Here is a 23,284-nt window from a genome sequence, read left to right as displayed (position 1 = left end):
GAATGTTTTTCTCAATGAAACGTATGTTAGGATGTGCATTATTAATAGCACAGCCAGGAGACTAGGAGGAGGCTGTTTTGTTCTCCTAGATTATTATTATTATTACATCACATCTGCATGATTTGTAGTCTAATTCCATAGACAGTCATGTCTACATGATTTGTAGATCTAATTCCATAGTCACATCTACGTCCATCCATCCATCTTCAACCGCTTATCCGGAGTCGGGTCGCAGAGGCAACAGCTCCACCAGAGAGCTCCAGACTTCCCTCTCCAGAGCAACATTAGTAACTTCTTCCTGGGGGATCCCAAGGTGTTCCAAGGCCAGTGAGTCGATGTAATCCCTCCAACCGCTCCTTGGTCTTCCCTGGGCTCTCCTCCCAGTGGGACATGCATCGAGGACCTCCCTAGGGAGACGCTCGAGAGGCGTCCAAACCACCTAAGCTGGTTCCTTTCCAAGCGAAGAAGCAGCGACTCTGAGTCTCTTTCACGTGACTGAACTTCTCACTCTATCTCTAAGGGAGACGCCATGATTTGTAAATCTAATAACATCTGCACGATTTGTATATAATACAACACACCAAAACACCAGTTGAGTGTAAAAAATGGAGGAACCAGTTTATTCAAAACAAAAACAAAACAAAAGAAAACAAGTGAAAAGGAGCAGACTTGAAACCAACACCTTGGCAGTGAACAGGTTAACAGAGTGAACATTTCCTAGACCTTGGCGTTAAAATGTATCTTTTAAATTCTACAGGTGTTTTAAACTCTGTCCAGCCGGAATTGTATAATCCATTAAAAAAAGTGCAAACAATACAGTATGAGCCAAACTTTATCAAAATCACACCTGCAATATTTAAAGAATTATTAAAACACCAAGTGTTTGTTTACAGACATCAGGTCAAAAAGAAAAGGCAAAAAAAGGATCGTCTATTAGCGAGACTTTCAGTTTGTCGTCCGTACGTCCGTGTTTTGCTCGTGTAAACAAGTGCGACACAATAAATTACTTCCTCTATCCCCCTTTTTTAAAGGGATACTTCACACCCATAATGCATTTCCCCCTATCATTAAACTCATATTTAATACTGAAGCCTTGAATACATGAATCTGTTTTATTCTTTTTCTTTCTTCTAGTACCCTCTAGAGGCAGTAATGTCACACTTTAGTTCTCTAATAGCCTCCTATTTTCTTCAGTTTTCTTCATTCATTTTCTCTTCTGTGTGTATTGTTCATGCATTAATGCCACATCGACCTTTACTTGTATTCCTGGCTTCATGGGGCAAGTAGGGGGGGAAAGAAGGTAGGCTGTCCGCACACCGTTCTTAAGCTCCCAGTAGTTTTATTTAGGATAGAAGGACTCAACGTCTTCATCAGGAATTATTCATTCCTGATGAAGACCCGATAGGGTCGAAACGTTGAGTCCTTCTATCCTAAATAAAACTACTGTGAGCTTAAGAACGGTGTGCTGACATCCTACCTTCTTTCTGTATGTATATTTTTTGTTCAGCACCCGTCAACTTTTTCTGAGATGTGTGTGCTTCCATTTTGGATCTTATCTCGCAAGGGGGGGCATTTTGGGGGATGAAATACCCCTTTAAAGAAGTTAAACACATATCCACATCAGAGCAAAAACTGGCTCAACATAATTATTTGTCTATGGCTTCAAGTGATGTTGTTAAAGGAACACTTCGTCCATTTCCAACCTTATCTTCATGAGATTGGTCCTAACCCAGGGGTCATCACCATGTTGGCTTGTGGTGGAATTCTTTTGCAAAAAATTTAATTTTTGCCACGGACATACAAAATGAGCATTACTAGAAACACGCAAAGAGATAGCCCTGAATGACCATAACAGGCCTGTAACCCTGAAAGTGTACAAATGGAAACAGATGGAACCACAGTGTCAGAGTTATGGTTGTCCTTGTGAATAAAACGTCCGCGAACCATGAACCACTAGTCCTAGTTGTATTCCTAATGTGCCATAGTGTGGCATATATTCAACCTGGAGACTTTACATTCAGTAACTGGGTCTTACATTAAGAACATTATAATGGTGTGTAAAAAGACATGTTGATGACCCCTGGTCCTCACTAATGCTCGTTATAAGATGCCACCATTTCTGGTCTACTCACTCTGTGTCACATTGGAGGACTGTAGACAGTTCAGAAAGCTGCCAAACAGTGACATCATCAATGGGAATTCCAAGCTAATAGAAATTGCATCTATTAAAAAAACCTCATCTGGACAGGCAATGAGCATTGCGAACGACATTGCACGTTTTTCGTGCAATATCGCACGAAAAACTGTCCTGATATGGAGCGTCTGCCATTGCGTTGCGACATAGCCTGAACCAATCAAATCTCATTGGGACAAATGCAATTTGTGGAATGGAATCATACATGCCACACACAGGACATGGCCGCGAAACATGGCTGCGAGTGAATATAGGAGGGGTATAGGAATATAGGAGGGGTGGACAACTTCGCTGCACGGCGCGTTGTCACTCGCGGTACATCAGGACAGTCAGTGAAAAACATGTATTCTAATGAGATTTCATCGTTGGCTCGCTCGCATCGCTGACAGTGCAGATGGGGTGTTAGTGAGGACCAATTATATGAAGGTACTCCTACCCACTTTCCTTCATAGAGCACATTTAAAACCAAAGTGCTGCACACTCAGTAACACATACATAGATATAAGGAAGGTTGAAAATGGGTGAAGTGCTCCTTTAAGTGTTTAGTTTAACCCATTGGCTTGTAGTTTTCCAGTTTGGTGAAAAGAAGAATTGTGTGAATTCAAACTAAAAGGCTTTTTAAACGGCAGAAAAAATAGTTTGAGACCTTTTCAATTGCGGAAAATACCCTTTATGTAAGAAACGCCCCAGACCCCCTGTTGAAGACCCCTGGATTAAGGCTTTTTGAGGTCGGTGTCGGCAGGCGCTGTCAATGTCGTTGGTTAACTAATCATTTATTAAAGACAAAGTGTGCAACTTTGCTCCGTGTTTACATAATAAAATTATATATATATATATATATATATATATATATATATATATATATATATATATATAAAACATTCATGGGTTTCAAATGCATATACCTACACCTGCCACGTTGAGGACCAACACAGGTGTTTCAATTTGTCTGAACAGTCAGTCTGATTGGCGTGAGATTAATTCATTTGTTTGCAAATGTAGCCCTAAACCTGCCATGTTGAGGACCCAACAGGTGTTGTGACAAATCAATTAGTTATACGCCAATCAAACTATATATTGTTTTAGTACGTAAACACATGACAAAGTTACACGCCACGCCTTTAATCAACCCTTCATGGGCCACAACCTGACAGCCGTCTCGCTGCATGAGCTACAGGGAGCCGTAGAACTGACTCTAGAAGGACTTTGCTGGATTCTTGTGACCAAGTTCATGCCTCAGACACTGGCCAACATTCATGTTGCGTTTATAACAATCCATACAGTACAATATGACTGCTTCTCTCCTCTGACACGATGGAGACTGTCTTCTATTTATAATAATCCATACATTACAGTATAACTGATTCATATCTTCTTCTTTCTTCTGTGAGACTTGATCAGGTGGAATTCTGTCCTTTATTCTGCATACAGTAACTCTCTGTTAAAAAAAAAAAAAAAACATCAAAACATTATTAGCTATCTAATATAGTATATTCGTTTCATATAAAATAGTCTCTGGCTAACTTCACACAGGCAGGGAGCGAGTAATGCAGGCGTTGTTGGATGGATCAGCGACAAGGATAGCTCCAGGTCTGCTCATGACTGAGGGGCGCAGGACGCATAGCGTGCAGAAAAAAAAGCTCACCACAATCCAGGTCTAATCGCCCACGGGCGTACGCATGAAACGAGCACTTTGTGACAATTTCACAGGATCGTGTCCGTGAAAATATGCTTGCGTAATCGCCCAACTCCGCGCTTCCATAATAAAAGCACGCCTCACACTGAAAATTAATTACTACTGGAGAACACAAGTCTATTTTTTTCGTATTCATTTAAAATGTGCATACAGAGCAACTGTTTTGGCTTTGACTTGCAAAACAAATGCAAGTCGACGGGCGCGGTCACGATTCTGGCAGTTAATGAGTTATGCTCTTGTGATGATCAAGCGATAAAGTGGATGTGAAGCCTCCTCCCCACTTCCGTTTTGTGTCTCACGGTCGTGCACATTTATCCTAATATAAATGAAAATCATAAATAGTTTGCTGCATAGCAGAAATGGAAATAAAAATAACTAAATGTAAAGATATTTTAAAATACAATTTCGTGAACGGAGGTGTATTTTTATATAGCATTCAGAGATTGTGGAATAGTTGTCTGGCTACGCAAGACTAGTATCGGTCAGAACAACTACTTACATTCTTCATCAGTAACCTCCTGCTCTTCCAACGGTTCCTCCTCTACACTCTCCTCCTCCTCCTCTTCTACTGGTGTCTCCTCCTGCACCTGTTCCTGCTCACTGTCCTCCTTCTCCTCTGTCTCCTCCTCTACGGCAGGCTCTCCTGCAGAAACCTCCTCTGCTGTCTCCTCCTCCACAGCAGCTTCTCCTTCAGAAACCACCTCCTCTGCTGTCTCCTCCTCCACAGCAGCTTCTCCTTCAGAAACCACCTCCTCTGTCTCTTCTACCGACACCTCCTGTTCTGCTTCAGCTGCCTCCTCCTGCTGCTGCTCTGGTGCGTTGTGCGACTCCTCCATGACCTCTGGCACCTCCTCTGGCACCTCCTGGCAGCAATACATTTTGACAGCAATTTAGTGTTTTTTAGTCTTCAGAATAAAATCGCATCTGGTTTATGTTTTAGTTTTTAAGTCAACTTAAACTACAGTTGATTAGAGGGGGATAAGGTGACCACCAAAAACTACAGCGATGTCACGCCGCGGTGGTAAGCGACTCACCACTCACCCAAAAACATCTCTGTTTTTACTAACCACCGTTTCAGTGGTTAGTAAAAACTCATCACCTAAAACTGGAGTATGAATAGGCCTTCAGTTAAACAAAACAAATATTTAGGCGGGCCGTGATGGCGTCGTAATGGCTGATTCATGAAATAGTCAATCTACAAGCTATTGTGTGACACCCACATAATACAATTACTTGTGTTTTAGTTCTACTGTATCTCTTCTCCACTATTCCCTCCTTGACATTTTAGTCTAGTTTTTATTTGTCATTCAGTCTCTAATTTAGTCATCGTAGCTCAGTTTTTATTTCGTCATCAAAAAAGTAGTCGACCAATAGGATCCACCACTTTTTTCGTGCCGGCAATCCGCCCCTCTAGACCAGAAATCACACAGGCTGGGCCAGGCTAAATGAACACAGACTCCTGGCTCACCTCGTCCACCTCCTCTCCTATTGACTCCTCCTCCTCTGAAACGGGGACCGCCTCCTCTCCTGCTGACTCCTCCTCCTCTGAAACAGGTACCGCCTCCTCTCCTTCCGCCTCAGTTGCAGGAACTACTTCCTCTTCTGCAGGAGGCTCCACCCCCTCTCCTCCTCTCTCCTCCTCCTCTGAAACAGGGACCGCCTCCTCCTCTCCTATTGACTCCTCCTCTGAAACGGGGACCGCCTCCTCCTCTCCTCCTAACTCCTCCTCCTCTGAAACAGGGACTGCCTCCTCTCCTCGTGACTCCTCCTCCTGTGAAACAGGGACCACCTCCTCCTCCTCAGCTGCGGGAGCTACTTCATCTTTGCTCACCGACTCCTCCTCTTCCTGTGGTGAAGCGGCCGCTACTTCCTCTACCTGCTCCAACTGTAAGATAAGATAAGATATAAGATCAAATAAGATAAGATAAGACAAGACAGTGACTGTCCGTTGTGGAGGACCCCCATGTTGAAAAATATATATATCCTGAAGTGCCAGGCTTTTCATATTTACTTACTTTTTAAGTTGTCACAGAATATTAGTCTTCACTACGATTGCATCCCGGACCATTTATAATGAGCCCCATTTTCTGCGTGACCGCGAAAAAACATCTGCTTGTAAATCTGATTATGTAATCCATAGTTAGAGCCAATTGAAAGTTCAATGGCTGCCACGGCAAAAGTGGAACGATCCAGGAAGAGAAAAGAAAATTCACATGTGCGAACTGAGCGGTGCAACTATACTTTGGAGTCGAGCTGTTGCTTACTTAAGCTGCGTTCACACGAGCAGATGCAAAAGATACAAAGATACAAAGCTACACAGCGTATTTGTAGCTTTGTATCTTTGTAGCTGAAGTTGAAACCAGCTCAACTTTTGTGTAGCTTTGTAGCTGTTGCTGTCGCTGGCTTCCATTGAAAATTAATGGTAGACTGTATCTTTGCATCTGCCCGTGTGAACGCAGAAAGCCAGTGTGTTTATACATGTAGCAGTAAATGCCTTTACCAGAAGTTAGAGAATAGAGCTAGTGATAACATTACAGCAGCCTAATATCCATGCGCAGTCATCATGCACTCAAATCACATTATTGCATGCACACACACACGCACGCATGCACACACACAGTGAGCAGTCCACACTAGTGCAGTTCACTAACTAGTAACTATGCAACGTACATTACATCATGGACGGTAAATTAAAATCTTATCGGCCACCTTGGTCAGACAACAATCTAGCTGAAATCCTGCTCTGCTTCTTAAATGTTGTATTCCTGCATTCCTGTACTGTACTGTCCAATCCACACAGTACAGTACAGTACAGTAGAGTACAGTACAGTACAGTACAGTACAGTACAGTACAGTACAGTACAGTACATACAACATAGTATGCAAGTACATTGACAGTACAGTACTACCTCTATTGTACACTTCAGCTCTCTCTGTGAATCCATCAGATTTAGGTCAGGCTGATTAATTAACCTCTTCATCTTAATGAGATGTAAATGTGTCATCAGTGTCCCCGGTGGAGACATGGTGAACTAAAATAGTCCAGCGAGCTCACCAAGGCCTCGTTATATCTTCACGCTAATTATTGAAGTCTCTGCCTTCATTAGCAAGCCAGCGTGTCCGGCGAGGAAGGGCTGTGGCTGGCAATTCTGTCTTGGTAGCGGTTTCGGCTGTTATCAGACGATTTAATAGCCGTCATCACACCATGCCATGGTGCCAGTATGGACATTTCCTACAAATTGACGTTGTTGTCAGACATTGTCCGACATCGTGTTGTCTGACTACTAACCCTATTACTAACCCTAACTCTAACCCTAACCTCAGACTTACCCGGACAGTAAACATAAAGCAAAGTTGCTGTATAGCCCAGTTTCACTTTGCTTTCAGTTCGGCTGCAGTATTTTCACTTCTAGGTGCCTACCTAGTCGGAGCATATTGGTGATTATCGCCGGTTGATAACATCCGAAGCGGAGGACCTTGGTGCCTTGACAAGATGCCAGGATGAAACTCATTGTCCTGTCCCCCCCCCCCCCCCCCCCCCCCCCCCCCGAGTCTAAACATAGTAATACAGTCACCTAGCAGGGACCCCCTGACTCTATAAATAGTAATACAGTCACCTAGCAGGGACCCCCTGAGTCTAAACATAGTAATACAGTCACCTAGCAGGGACCCCCACGAGTCTATATGTTCAAGCCCCTAGCTGGGACCTATACCTTTATGGAAGGAATATTTGTATATTTCAAACATGTAACTTTATAATTTTGTGGGACATAATATGCTATATAGTTGTTAAACTTAAAAAGGTGTAGTAGTAGCTGCTTTAAAGAACAACATGAGTTAACTTTAGTTCTAAACATTAGAACTGCAAAGCAGGGTGCTATGGGGGCTGCAGTTCCAAACATTAGAACTACAAAGTGGGGTGCTATGGGGGCTGTATTTCTAAACATTAGAACTGCAAAGCAGGGTGTTATGGGATGTAGTTCTAAACATTGGAACTACAAAGCTGGGTACTTTGGGGGCTGTAGTTCCAAACATTAGAACTGCAACAAAGCGGGGTGCTATGGGGGCTGTAGTTCTAAACATTGGCGACAGCGTCACATCATTGAATCCCACTGTCAATGCGGCTTTTATTCAATTGTATCACGTTACGCAGTGTTTGTGAGGTTAAGGTTAGGTTTAGTCCTAGTTTTTGTGAGGTTAGAGTTAAGGTGAGGCATCATTTTGCAAGGTTAGGGTGTTAGTGAGGTTAGGGTTAGGATTTAGTTCAGGTTGAGGCAGAGTTGCAGAAACGCAAGGGCAGTGAGTACTGGCCAATCACAGTGGGCCTTTGCTGAAGTGCTATAGGCTATGGTAGCAAGCATTTATTCATCCACTAGCATTGAAAACGTATTTTTAATTATATCAGTTATATCTCCGTTGCTGACAATATAGTTACTGGGCGTAGGGTTTAGTTTTCTTCCAAAAACTGGATGTTTTGGGATATTTTTCAACTTTTGATCAAACTCGGCACAATCAACCAGGAGGAGGAACAAGGCGTAAGAAGCGTGCTGATTAGTCGGTCAGGGACCAATCGGAAGTAGGGTTGGGATCCTTGATGAGTTTTAGCGATTCCGGTTCCTTAACGATTCCCTCATAACGGTCCCATTCCTTAACGGTTCCTATAATGGGTTTCCAAATGGACCCTTACAGGACTGTAACTCTGAGAGTGTAACAAATGGAACCAAATGGACCCTTACAGGTCTGTAACTCTGAGAGTGTACACATGGAACCAAATGGACTCTTACAGGACTGTAAGTCTGAGAGTGTACACATGGAACCAAATGGACTCTTACAGGACTGTAAGTCTGAGAGTGTACACATGGAACCAAATGGACTCTTACAGGACTGTAAGTCTGAGAGTGTACACATGGAACCAAATGGACTCTTACAGGACTGTAAGTCTGAGAGTGTACACATGGAACCAAATGGACTCTTACAGGACTGTAAGTCTGAGAGTGTACACATGGAACCAAATGGACTCTTACAGGACTGTAAGTCTGAGAGTGTACACATGGAACCAAATGGACTCTTACAGGACTGTAAGTCTGAGAGTGTACACATGGAACCAAATGGACCCTTACAGGACTGTAAGTCTGAGAGTGTACACATGGAACCAAATGGACTCTTACAGGACTGTAAGTCTGAGAGTGTACACATGGAACCAAATGGACCCTTACAGGACTGTAAGTCTGAGAGTGTACACATGGAACCAAATGGACCCTTACAGGACTGTAACTCTGAGAGTGTACAAATGGAACCAAATGGACCCGTGCAGGTCCATTTGGTTCCATTTGTACACTCTCAGAGTTTTGGTGGTCCTTGAAATTAAAAAACTTTGAGAACCACTGGTATTGTAATTATATAGGGTATAGCAGTGGTGGACATTTTCTGGTTCCGTTGATCCAGAGCCCTTTCATTTTTCCCATAATTTCAAAATATATATATTTAGATGGAAAGCTTGATTCTAGGCTTAAAATAATTGATATACATATTTTGTTTGAAATATCTATGGGGAGAGTTTCCTCGATGTTGGATCCGGTTCCGAATCCCAACCCTATATAAATCAGCAGGCTGTCAAAGGTAGCTCCATTCCAGTGTGTGGACTGACTCCTCACGTGGATTTTTTACCTCCTTCTGGATGCTGTCCAGCTGAGCAGAGAGCTGTTTCTCTACAGCGTGGGCTGAGGAGCTCTGCTCCTCTAAGCTCTGACGTACCGTGTTGAGATGTTCCTCCACTCTATCCTGCTGGTCCTTCTGGAGGTCTATGGCCTGCAGCGTGGCTCTGAGAGAGAGAGAGAGAGAGTTACTACATGATCATCATCATTTTTCGACCGCGGTCGAGATCATGTATTCCACAATGCTACGCCAGACTTCCCGGTCCTTCATTGCCACCCCCAGTTCCTGCCTACTGAAGCACCGGTCCTTCATTGCCACCCCCAGTTCCTGCCTACTGAAGCACGTGTCCCTAGCGATGACATCAGGGAACGACAGCTTTCTACCTCTGGTCCGATATAACCTCATTGTCAAGATATAACCTCATTGTCAGCTCTGTAGCAGTGGCCGGCAAACTGCACTCTTCTGGATAGGACCAGTGAAGAAACACGGGGAAGGTTGCCGTATATTAGATTAGTCGATGGGTGGCTCTTCCAAGACAGATTTTGCGCTCTCATTAGAAGGTGGGTGTAAGTGCCATCCAACCTACAAGTTACTACAAGGGACTGAACTGTCGGTCTCCCCTCTACCTCCTCAAACAACATGTCCCCTATCGCTCCCTCACGTCTAGCGATGCAAACCCCCTGGAGGTCCCAAAGATAAATAAGGGTCCTCCATTTTCAATTCATCAAAACATTTGAAGACATACAAATATACAGTTCTATGCAAAAAAGAAACAATCATATACAAGGTTAGAAAAAAAGAATGTGTACAGTATAGAAATAAAGAGGGGAGGGGGGGACTTTTTAACTCTTTTACGGGGACCAGTTTCAAATTGCAGCTGCCCGTAATAAGTGCTCTTTAGGGCGTGATAGTGTAGGGATTCACATTTCTTAACGGCTGTTGGAGGGCATTCCTCATTTTCGTGGAACGCCCTGTTGCTATGTACAGTAGGCCTATATAGCAATATAACATGTTTGTAATTTTTTAATAAATATAGTTTTTCAGAAAACTTAGGTCAGGATTTACTGTAGAAGGCATTTTGAGAATCGGCCCCAGTCCTAAATGGGAAAATAATATGGTATTATTGGTATTAATAATGTATAATATGGTACAATTTTTGTCAACTCACTCTGTGTCTCAGAGGATGGGGAATCCAAGCAGGCTATTCCTGGAAAGTTAACATGCGTGTGTGTGTGTGTGTTTCGAGCTGGGAAGACCTTGCTCGAAATAGAAGAACATGGAGGAAAAGTCTATAAGAGGGAGCCATGTTCCACGAAAGCAATCTCCACCGGGCTGCCACAGTCAAGAGGCAGCAACGAAAGGAGAGAGCAGCAACCACCATCAGAGAGGCCGTTCCACATCCCACCCCCAGTACCTCACACCCATGCCCACACTGCACAAAAGTGTGTGTTTCCGGAATTGGACTTCTGACAATAAGGACCCCCCAGGAGGACCATCATACTCGACACAGAGTGATCGCCGATGATGGTGTGTGTGTGTGTGTGTGTGAGGGGGTGCGTGTGTGTGTGAGGGGGGTGCGTGACTCCACTGATATGATTGGAGGGGTAATTTCCTCCGGAGAATGTGATCTTTCTCATTTGCTTCCATGACAGTCCATCATACTATTGCTTGATAAATCACAAACAGATGACATGGCCGTAAGATGATTCCTGGGCACCGAGTTGAGCCGCTTCCATTGATAAATGAATGAGGGCCAGAGTCTCAAATTACTACCGTACTATACATGTGGTGGCATATGGTCCACCCCTCACAAGTATCATGACACGTACACACACACACACGCGCGCGCGCGCGTTGAAACACGCACACACATGTTGAAACACACACGTGTTGAGTAACTCCAGGAAGAGGCCCCTGCATGCTTTCACAACAGTGAACTCTCTCTCTGCTAAAAGTCCAGGGGGGAGAGAGGGGAGAGAGACACTGAGTTCAGGTGAGAGAGAGAGAGGGGGGGAGAGAGAGAGAGAGAGACTTAAACATTAACATAAGCACCTCCGTTTACTCTGTTGACCGGGGGTCCCCCAGGGCTCTGTACTTGGACCCCTCCTTTTCCCCTCGAGCTATACACCAAACCTCTTCACAGAAAGTCTTCTAGCTGAGCTTGCATATCGTCTATAGTATTTTGGCTGAGTGACGGCCTATGATGACAGACAGGCCCAGGCACCACAGAACATTCCACAGATTCCTAAACCACATTCAGCTTTTTCAAAGCTGGCCGTGAACTTGTAGATCTGCTCCCTCCTTTTGACGTTCCCTCAGTCTACACCAAGTCACAAAAACATAGGCGATCTACAAAACATGTGGTTGCAAGTCTTCCAAGTAAATTATGTATGGTTGGCATTAAAACCTATTCAAAAAAATATTCCTTAGATTTCTAAGCCCGTATAGAGAGACATATTATTTTAGTGAGTTAGTTGTAAGCTTGTAGATCTGCAATTTTCACATAATTTTACCTATGATGATGCAATGCCCAGCCCGAGGGCCACCAAGGTTTATGGGGTTAAATTTGAACCGCCTGTGAACCAGTACATTCACGTTTGACCTGCGCATTTCACATCACACAGTAACATTTGGGCCGCAGTTATGTCAAACTATTTCTATACTAGAGCCCACAAACCAGTTGTTACTGTTAGGGATGTTTAAAAGTGTCCAAAATGAAAATCGAGTGATGTTCTTTTTTTATTTTATCATCATCATACTAAAATTAACCAAATGTCTGAATGTCTGAATGCGTGTCAGAAACACTGCCTTAGCTCCTCACTGCCTGCACCAATCACTCCCACTTTTCACACAGGCATTGACCATAATAATATGGAGGTCTTAACGAAGCCCTTTTTTCAATTTAACAAATTATAGATTAATATTAGTGAATTAAAAATGCGAAAACGCACCCAGGGCGCAGTACCCCCCGCGGCCACAGGGCGCAGTACCCCCCGTGGTCACCAGGCGGCAAATATTTCACAACAGGTAAGGGCTAGTTTATATAAACCATAAAAAAAGCATCAGTTGTGGGGGAAAAAATAATCAGTTATCCATCCACATAAATGTTGCCTCAATCAGGCTAATGATAACAGATACCATTACCAATTACCATCAATACCAATAATGCAGGCACAATATACTGTAGCATTCAAGTCACCTGCAGTAGGCCTGAGCTAACAAAATAAATGGTATCCTCTAAAATGTAGTTACTATGGGCAGAGTTTGGATTGACAATATTATATCCTTTGCAACACATTTTCTTTTCATATACACAAACAAATATGTAATCATTTTTCTAATAATCGATTTCGATCCAATTAACAATTAATCAATTACCGGTAATCAAGACCCATCCCTACTAGTTACTATGCTTACTATTAGGCATGTAACGATTAACTCAACTCACGGTACGAGTCAAATCACAATACTAGGTTCACGATACAAAACTTTCACTACTTTAACAGTTTTTTTTCCTGAAAAATGTTTTTTTGTATTATCTTTCTGCCACAAATCCAGTATTTTCTTCCCTCTTTTTATTTGCATTTATTTTTTACTCTGCCGTTTGCATCACGATTCAAATTGCGATTTAATCACGGTTGAAATCGTCACCAGTTTAAATCGATTTTAGTCTATTCACAACATAGCATTACATGCCTAGTAGTTACTATGGTTATAAAAATGATGTTAAGGCTAAACTCCTCCTATACTAGGGGCTACAGAGCAGTTGTTACTATGGTTATTAAAAGGACGTTAAGGCTGAACTACTCCTATACTGGAAGCTACAAAGCAGTTGTCACTGTGTGAAGGTAATCTAACACGGGGACTATATGGGGCCCGTGAAGTGACACCACATCAGAGCGAAGCAGGCAGCAGACAGGAGGCTTTGACTGTGTCAACATCAACTTCTTCTTTCTGCCTCAGAGGAGAGAAGCTATTTGATCCTCACAGGCTGCAGGATAGTGGTCATATTGACAGCAAATGTGGATGCAGTTTTAGTCATAGTCTTCTGAATAAAATATAATTTAGTTTTAGTCATATTTTAGTAATCTGAAATGTTTCAGTTTTAGTCAAGGTTAGGTCGACTAAGTATCATAAGATTTTATGTTTAGTTGATTTTGTCGACAAAATTGTGCAACGTCATCAAGACAGACCTTGATGGCGTTGTAATGGCTGATTTTTCTGATGCAGAAAATAGCAGATCTACAAGCTGACAACTGAAACCCCTCAAGCTATCCAACAGAAGCACCGAAAATACATGACTGAGTTGCATACCGTTTCTCTAACATTTCCTCGTATTTCTAGTTTATTGAAATAACGTCATGCACATTTGTCCAGTGCATAGCCTACTGCAGGCCTGGTTGACTAGATTTAGAAGACATTTTGAAGCTCTTGCTACAGAAATGATCGATTATTTATATGGAGAAATCCCGTCATTTAACATATCAATGGGTGAGAGGGAAAAGCTTGCCAATGTCTCCTCTCTTAGTAACCGTTGCTAACGTGCCTATTGGACAAGGACGGGTTGGGGAGGGACTTAGCGAAGGGCTAATTGACAGAGCTTCCTGTACCTGACAGCGGTCATCTCCAGTGAGCTGGTGTCCAGATGTGTCTTGTATTGTTCCAGCTGTTCCTTCATCGCCACCAACTGAGCAGCCTGACAGATCATGACATGTGAATTATGACATAATGATTTCATCACATACGATTGTATGTACAGTAGGTTTACCAGGGCAGTGAATCTTCAGCTATCTCACACAGTATTTGATTCAGATTGTTGCTGGGGTCACAATTTGATTTAAAATAAATAAATAAAAAAGACTAATTTAAACTCACAAACTATCAAGTATATTGTACCTGCTGTATCAGTGTACTGAGTGTATTTGTAGCATGTTGTATGAGTGTAGAACTCAGTGTATTTGTACCTGTTGTATGAGTGTAGAACTCATTGTATTTGTACCTGTTGTATGAGTGTAGAACTCAGTGTATTTGTACCTGTTGTATGAGTGTAGAACTCAGTGTATTTTGTACCTATTGTATGAGTGTAGAACTCAGTGTATTTGTACCTGCTGTATGAGTGTAGAACTCAGTGTATTTGTACCTGCTGTATGAGTGTAGAACTCAGTGTATGTGTACCTGCTGTATGAGTGTAGAACTCAGTAGTGTATTTGTACCTGTTGTATGAGAGTGGAGCTCAGTTTCAGGACCAGGTCACTCTTCTCCTCCAGTTTGGAGTCTGCCACCCGCAGGCTGGAGGTCAACGTCTCCACGTTCTGGGACAGCTCCGCGCTCAGCGCTGCCAGACCCTCCACCTGCAGCCGCACGCCCTCAAACTCCTCGCTCTTAGCCCTGAGAGCCGCCTGCATGTAGATTATACAGTCTGTTAGATATAGGACTCTTATAGCCCTGAGCGTCGTCTGCATATGGATTATACGTTCTGCTAGATATAGGACTCTTATAGCCCTGAGCGACCGCCTGCACATGGATTATACGTTCTGCTAGTTAGACAGACCCTCAACCTGCAGCCGCACGCCCTCAAACTCCTCGTTCTTAGCCCTGAGAGCCGCCTGCATGTACATTATACATTCTGTTAGTTATAGGCCTCTTATTCCTGAGTCACAATTATTACATAATCACCTTGACATAATCATCATACTCGTTTCCAGGTTGAAAAATGTTCACACGTTTTCAATTTTTTTCCAGAAATAACAGAAATAGTATAATAGGAATAGTATACAATTATTACAGTAAATATGTCAGTAATGTATTTTTATGTTTACTGTAAGTTACTCGGCCCTAATCCATACCTGCATCTGATCCATGGTTTCCATGGAGACGGTGGTATGTTGCATCTCCTGCAGTCTGGTCTTCATCTCCGTGTGTAGAGACAAGACCTGAGCCGGAAGGTCTGAGGACTTCAGCTGCTCTGCTGTAGCCAGAGCCATACCCACCTATAAAACACATAAATATTCATATTAACAAGTAAGACGCGTGAACGCGGGAAGCGAACGCAGCTCGTAAATTGCAATAACAACAATTAGAATAAATTACGTACTTTTTTAAGGGTCTTTTTTTAAAGATTTATTTTTAAGTTAAGTATTTATTATATATTATTATTATTCCTACCTTGTTTCTGAGCCAGAGAGTAGGACTGTTAATAAAGACAATTTATCCTACCTGTTTCTGAGCCAGAGAGTAGGACTGTTAATAAAGACAATTTATCCTACCTGTTTCTGAGCCAGAGAGTAGGACTGTTAATAAAGACAATTTATCCTACCTGTTTCTGAGCCAGAGAGTAGGACTGCTCCAGACCATTCAGACGGTTCTCCAGACCATCTGAGATGCCCTGTTGGAAACAGAGACACAAACACGGTTAGTTTAGGGTAGGTTTAACCATAGATATTATAAAAAATAGATGCCTCACTGGCCGTTGCAGTTCATTGGAGCGACGTGTATCCCAATGAAGGCGGAAGTGCAGTGCTGAAGGCTTTTTTTTTTTTAAACAAATCTTTATAACAGTCATGACAATATACTGTACATTACAATACAAAACAAGACAAACAAACAAACACAAACAACAAAGGTATTAACAATACAACATCAGAGCCAGGGGGGATTAGATTACTAACAGAAAACATTAAAGAGTGAACACAAAGCAACAGTTCTCCGCAGCTTTCTTATTTAGAAGTGCTGAAGGCATTTGCTGAAGGCGACTGTGTCGCTGCCCAAGTGACGTCACTCATGCGACTCCTCCATGTCTCTCGCTGTCACTCAAGTGACTACTGGCCAATCACAGCGCGTCTTTTCCGGGACTTATGTTACGCACGCGGAAGCTTGACAAGCTTCCGCTAATGCTTTGCAAGGAATGTCGGGAAAATTGTGCCTTCAATGGTGACACGCGCCTCAGAGCCGGAAAGGGCGTCTACGTATATATGTCTATGGGTTTAACCCTATTTGTGTCCGGATATCTCAGTCGGTAGAGCTCTCGCCTTTGGACCACAAGTTCATAGGTTCGATCCCAGGCACCGTCAACTTAGCGTATGAGTAGCATGGCTTGTGTGGTACTGGGAGCTGATGGTAGGTGTTGCGCTCCACCTCAGCAATCCATCTCCCAGGGGTCTAGCGCATTGTGACGTGGACAGACTCCCACGTGTTACTGGCTGATACCGACAATAAGCCACTCCCGACCTACTTATTAAGCCTGGTCTAACCCTAACCCTGGTGTAACCCTAAGCCCGGAAACAGAGACAGAAACAAGTGTTAGTTCAGTTGTTCTGACAATGTAAACATTCTCTGTGCAAAATAAGAGAACCACTTTGATTTAACCCATTAAACCCGGGAAATCTGTGTAATTGTAGATGGTGGCGTTTGGCTATTCAAAACTAGCAGATATACAAGCTTGTATTGTCACTTCGTGCCACGCTGGCGAGCTATTTTTGAACGCTTTTGAAAAAAGCTTTAAAGTGTGAGTACTCCTGATTTAGAAGGCCTTAGTAGAATCGGTCTCAGGTCTTAAAGGGTTAAGTAATGTTATGTTTTCTTTCTTCTCTATCGATGTGCCGTTGTTGCTGACGATACAAATAAAATAAGTTTCATATATGCTAAACATATACATTATGGCTGAGATTTCAGTTCCTTCTTTCTTAGTTTCTTTGTCAGGAGAAGTCTTGTCAACTGATCTGCGGTTTGTCATGACATGAGATGTCTTTCCGAGTTCTTTGTTCACCACTACTGTATTGTTGTTACTAAAGAGAGACTGACATCTTAATCTAATCTTAAATCCCTTTATTTTAGATTTGTTTAGTAATAGTATAACATAAACATTACAGTCAGAGACTTTAGTTGTCACTGTACAATACTTTAAACAGTTGTCATGTTGCACACATGCCTAAAATTGCTGATATTTGCGCCGCTCTCATTGAAAACAATGTATTTCAAACTCCATATTGTCACAATCCAGCTCTGCTTCACTAGCGCTAGAGCGCTGTTTTCTGCCCCCTCAATGACGCCACTCTCCTCTACACCACTCTGGTTGGTGCGTTCTTTTTCAGCCGACAGTACACCCGACAGTACAGTACAGTACAGTACAGTACAGTACAGTACAGTACAGTACAGTACAGTACAGTACAGTACAGTACAGTACAGTAGAGGGACCCCCTCGGGACCCCCACACGGTAAACTCACGGTCCTATCTCAACCATTTCGGATGTGGGGCGGCTCGCTGTTCCGGGGACCCCTGGGGATCCCCACACAGTAACTCTGACATCTCTGGACCGTTTCGGACACGGGGCGGCTCGCCGGAACCGGGCCGGCACCCTGGGCGCGTTCCTGTGGGCCTGGAACTTCCGGGGACCCCTACACAGAGTTGCAACACTCACTTCACACGGGTGTGATTTTCTTTTATTATTTTGAAAAACATTTTTAGAGCTACAAGCTCACAACATGTTGACATAGATGGGCTAGTTGAACAACTTTAAAAAGTTTTGCAAAATAGTAAAAGAAAATCACACCCGTGTGAAGTGAGTGGTGCAACTCTGTGTAGGGCAAAAATAGGGCCCCCTTAAGTCTCTTCACCAAATATAGAAGATCTACACTATTTTGGTGAATGTTCCCCCCAGAACACGGATGCTGGGTTTTAAGTACTTTAACTTTTTTAGTAAGTAATTTTCAGTCTGTCTGTCCTAATGAAAACGAATATTCTCTACAGTTATCCTCGTTACATAGGCCTATTGTATCTTAGGGGGAAAGATTTACATATTTACGTATCGTTAATATGACAAAAGGTGCTATAAAGTAACACTGTAATTCAGGTGGTGACCTGAGACAAAGACGTTTGAGAACCATCGATGTACACTTGTACAGTACTCACGTGTGTTTTTCCACCTGTATGCACAGTACTCATATTTATTTTTATACCTGTATGCTCATATTTGTCTTTCTTCTCTCTACCAGGAACTGTTTGATGAGCTGACCTTTGTTTCTATCCTGTTTTCTTTGCTCCTCTCTCTCTGTTATCTCTTATTCTTATTCTTCTTTCCTGGAAAACTACAACTGATGGGGTTTGTAGTTTGCATGATAAACATAACTCCACCCACTTACACATACATATTAAATGGTAAATGGTAAATGGTGCATTTATATAGCGCCTTTATCCAAGGCGCTTCACATAGATTGTGCATTACATTCACCCATTCATACACCGATGGCGGCGGAAACCATGCGGCGGAAATTGCTCAAGGACACTTCGACACTAACTCTGGGGGAGCCCGGGTTCGAACTGGCGACCTTGCGGTTACCATCCGGAAACTCTACCCCTGAGCCACCGCCGCCCCCATATTCATTTGGGGGTCCTTGACATGAAAATATTTTACATATAATATGTAATATGAAGTCAACATGCACCAGTGTGTAACTACCATAACAAGAAGTTAGAACAAATCAGCATGCACCAGCATTTTCAATATAAACACATTGACAAACCTCTCAACTGTTATTCCATACCAATAACTACAACAGGCTAAATTTAAACTGTATCGCTGTACCAACCTACCAGTGACAGAGAGACGAGACAAGTGTTGAATCTACCAGTGAGTCAAACCAGTAGCCACACGACCAATAGAATAATGCTCGCCCCAAAACCCTGGGTCAAATCCTGCTGCGACCTTAGAACGGTCACCAGCAGGTATTCCTAAACTTAAGATGAAATTGTGGACTAGTCTACTTCCTGGAGCCTCCGACCATCGGCTGGCATTATCACACCTCATTAAAACAATGAAACCGAACCTTATTCCTAAACTTAACCTCATTAAAACTATGTATATAAACCAAACCTTATTCCTAAACTTAACCTCATTAAAACTATGCCTATAAACCGAACCTTATTCCTAAACGTAACCTCAGTAAAACTATGTATATAAACCAAACCTTATTCCTAAACTTAACCTCATTAAAACTATGTGTAAACCGAACCTTATTCCTAAACGTAACCTCATTAAAACTACTGTATGTCTTAATATTCCTTATTCCTAAACGTAACCTCAGTAAAACTATGTCTAGTATAAACCTAACCTTATTCCTAAATGTAACCCCAGTAAAACGAATACAAGAATACAAGAACTGATAGGGGTACTAGGCTATCCCATGCTGGAATAGCCTAGAGCTGCATGTGTGTAGTACACATAAATGTTGTTGAGTGTAGGCCTACTACCAATAAAGTCAGTACGTTGTATGAATGTGAACATTGTAGGTCAAACATAACCCTCTCGTTATGAACGTCAACAGCTGCGTGACCCGTATGCTCACCTTGTGTCATAGGCGATAGAAATAGAACTGCACACGCTCACGCACGCACACACACACACGCACGCACGCACGCACGCACGCACGCACACGTGCAAAAACACAGCGGTTTGTATTACTAATACTTGTGAGGACATCAACGTTTTAAACCGTAAGCCTAAAGCCGAAACATAGCAGATCTACCAAGCTCGTAGATCGCTTATTGTTCGCTACATGATGTGCGCAACTTTAATTTTAAACATAGTTTAAATGTGGCATGATTCTATCTCTAATCCATAAACATAACCTCTAAATGTCTGATCATAACCCCACGCTGAATCTGAACTGTAAATGTATCTCTAAAAATATTATAATCAACCATAAAGCAAAGGAACAGGGAAATGGTTCCTTACAAATATAACACACACACACACACACACACACACACACACACACACACACACACACACACACACACACACACACACACACACACACACACACACACACACACACACACACACACACACACACACACACACACACACACACACACACACACACACACACACACACACACACACACAGCAAAGAGAAATATGATAACAGTCTGCAGAGCAGCACGGATCAACTTTCCTTCCTATACTTCCTCCCTGTACTTGCATCAGTCTGCTCACATGTGGTGGTGGGGGTAGGGGGGTCGTTTCTGATCACATTATTCAAAGTGTAAATATGTAAATATTGTTTTGGTAAATCAATGCAGAACAATGGCATTAATAAGTGGCCAAAATAACTTTTGCATATTGTGGTAGTTTGGTAAGCTATGCATTACAGGCCACTAGACCATAACTCTGAGAGAGTTATGTGTTACACTCAGAGTTACAGACCTGTAAGGGTCCATTTGGTTCCATTTGTTATACTCTCAGAGTTACAGACCTGTAAGGGTCCATTTGGTTCAATTTGTACACTCTCAGTCTCTGAATTACAGACCTGTAAAGGCCTATTCATACTCGGTGATGAGTTGTTTGTGTGAGCGGTGAGTCTCTTACCACCGCAGCGTGACGTCATGTTGTAGTTTTCGGTGGTGACCTTATCACCTAAAACTGGAGTATGAATAGGTCTTAAGGGTCCATTTGGTTCCGTTTGTTACACTCTCAGAGTTACAGACCTGTAAGGGTCCATTTGGTTCCATTTGTACACTCAGAATTACAGACCTGAAAGTGTTCATTTGGTTCCATTTGTACACTCTCAGAATTACAGACCTGTAAGGGTTCATTTGGGTGCATTTGGTACACTCTCAGAGTTACAACCTATACTCTTCGTCAGGTGACAAAGGGGAAATGGGGGGTCGAAACGTTGTCATCCTTCTAAATAAATAAAATTCCTGTGGGAGCTACGAAACAGTGTGCGGACTACTTCTCCTTCTCCTGTACGTCTTTGTGTTCAGCACCTGAAAGTTTTTTAGAGATGTGGATTCCGTTTCACAACCTATACTCTCACCTTCATCACCTGACCTGCGGACATAATCGTGTGGATATTAGCCTATACTCTCTCTCTCTCTCATAATAGTTACATTGAATAAACAAATCGATAAACATATTTAACATAATTAATCGCCTTATCACCTGCAGTGCAGACATAATGGTGTGGATATCAGCCTATACTCTCTCATAAATCAAAATAGTTACATTGAATAAACACATCGATAAACATATTTAACATAATTATAATAACCTTATCGCCCGCCCTGCGCACCTCCTCGTGCGCGGCCTGCAGGCGGACCACTCTCAGCTGCATGGAGGTGAGGTTGTCGGTGAGAAAGCCGATGGTCTGGTGCTGCTGGAGGCAGAACCAGGAGGCTGAACCCCCCGTCACTATGATCATCAGGAAGAGGATGAACAGCAACGTGTAGTGGTGACCGCCGCCCCCGGAGGAAGAACCACCACCACCCCGGCCCGGTTCTGGTTCTCCGTCCAGGCCGTCCTGTTTGGAGGGATGGGACCATAATATTGTGATTAAAAAACAAACAACAACAAAAAACTCACAATCCTCCATCATACACTAGGATGAATGAATATTTGTTCAATATGAATGAACAGTTTGCAGAATTACAGTACAATTCAAGCACAACTCAATACAAAGACTGTTAACTGTGAGTGGACGACCCAATAAAGCATTACACTTGATTACAAGAGGGTCCACCTTGTTCAATGCGCTTGTAGATAGGCTATTTTTGGGGGATCTACAACAAGCCACAAGTGTTGCGTTGCAGCACGTTTTGTGCACTTGTAGATCTGCTATGTTTGACTTGTAGATCGGGCATTTTTGGGGGGGCTAACGTTACCCCCAGAATAGGGATGCTGGTGGGTTACTTAAAGTGATAAATAAAATAATATCATTAATTGCGCCACATTTAAATTGGCCACAATTAAATAATCGTGAAGTCAGGTGTAATTTTCTTTCATAAAGGTCACATCCTCAATTCCCCACCTGTTTGGAGAAGAAGTTGTCTTCATGGTTCTTATGGTTGTTGCTTTGGTTGTTCTGGCTGCCCTTCCCTTTGCCCCGGTGCTTGGCTGTCATCCTGCCCGCAGAAAGGACACAATGTTCCGGCTTAATGTTCTGCAAGGAGCCGCTGATCTGGAGGTCCCGGTCTGGACGGTGTTGATTTGAACCTTCGTGTAATCCGGCGGGTTTGTTGTTCTAAAGAGTTTTCTAATGGAAGCAGCACCCTAGGATCGGTACCAAACAGTCCGGCGCGGTCCGGAGCGGAGGTCCTCTGAACAGCGGTGTTTCGGTGGGGATGTGGGCCGGGCTGGGGGCTCTGGGAGGCGGGGTTAAGGTCCTCCTAACAGCGGTGATTCGGTGGGATGTGGGCCGGGCTGGGGGCTCTGGGAGCTGGTGAAGGGGGCGTGATGCTCCTGCGAAGCCGTGGTTCCTCCACGCTGTTGGAGTGGTTGCCAGGTTTGTTTCCCCGAGCGAAAGAAATAAGCACACTAGGTTTATGGGGAAAAAAAACACAAGCCCTATTTTGCAGTGATGGAAAAAGTTGCCTACATTTTTTTTTCTTAAGTAAAAGTATCAATTTAGAAATAATCTGTTACAAGTAAAAGTCCGGAATTCAAAATGTACTTGCAAAACTATCGGAATCAAAAGTAGAAAGTACTCATTATGCAGAAGGTCCCTCCCATTTCACAAGTAAACATCTTTTGACAATAGCAGATCTAAAACCTCACAATGTCAACACATTGTGAGCTTGTAGATCTGCTATTTGCATGTTTTGTAATAATAATCCATGAATCCATATCTACAAATTAATTAGTAATAGTAAGTTTTCATATAAATGTAGTGGAGTACAGTATTTGCCTGAGATGTAGTGGAGTAGGCCTAGAATTAAAAGTAGGGCCTACTGAAAACTGGAA

General features: G+C 42.8%; 1 protein-coding gene across 4 annotated transcripts; it reads right to left on the bottom strand.

The window, feature by feature from the left end:
* Positions 1–592: 592 nt before the first annotated feature.
* On the bottom strand, positions 593–22,820 carry LOC306918522 (uncharacterized protein). Of its 4 annotated transcripts, none has more exons than XM_079496082.1 (10): positions 22,353–22,820; positions 21,597–21,845; positions 15,862–15,930; positions 15,392–15,535; positions 14,759–14,944; positions 14,156–14,241; positions 9,558–9,711; positions 5,359–5,775; positions 4,390–4,753; positions 593–3,632 (listed from the first exon to the last, which is right to left on the bottom strand). In XM_079496082.1, coding segments are annotated over exons 1-10 (1,764 nt in total). In that variant the 5' UTR covers positions 22,446–22,820; the 3' UTR covers positions 593–3,630. The 4 variants fall into 4 exon arrangements, with proteins under 4 accessions (XP_079352208.1, XP_079352209.1, XP_079352210.1 ...); XM_079496083.1 differs by having other exon boundaries at positions 4,390–4,750; XM_079496084.1 differs by having other exon boundaries at positions 4,390–4,750; positions 5,368–5,775.
* Between the last annotated feature and the right edge of the window lie 464 nt (positions 22,821–23,284).

This window comes from Electrona antarctica (assembly GCF_951216825.1).
Source record: "Electrona antarctica genome assembly, chromosome: 2".
In the NCBI taxonomy this organism is placed as follows: domain Eukaryota; kingdom Metazoa; phylum Chordata; class Actinopteri; order Myctophiformes; family Myctophidae; genus Electrona; species Electrona antarctica.
The sequence above is the reverse complement of the archived record's forward strand: the minus strand, read 5'-3'. Positions and strand labels throughout refer to the sequence as shown.

What these genes read in the sequence shown, in the direction of transcription:
- LOC306918522 (XM_079496082.1), bottom strand. Translation starts at nt 22,445, where the DNA reads ATGACAGCCAAGCACCGGGGCAAAGGGAAGGGCAGCCAGAACAACCAA. An exon ending in AAACCATGGATCAGATGCAG is followed by an intron (nt 14,945 to 15,391) that starts GTATGGATTAGG and finishes ATCTACATGCAG; the next exon opens with GCGGCTCTCAGGGCTAAGAG. An exon ending in GCTCCACTCTCATACAACAG is followed by an intron (nt 14,242 to 14,758) that starts GTACAAATACAC and finishes ATGATCTGTCAG; the next exon opens with GCTGCTCAGTTGGTGGCGAT.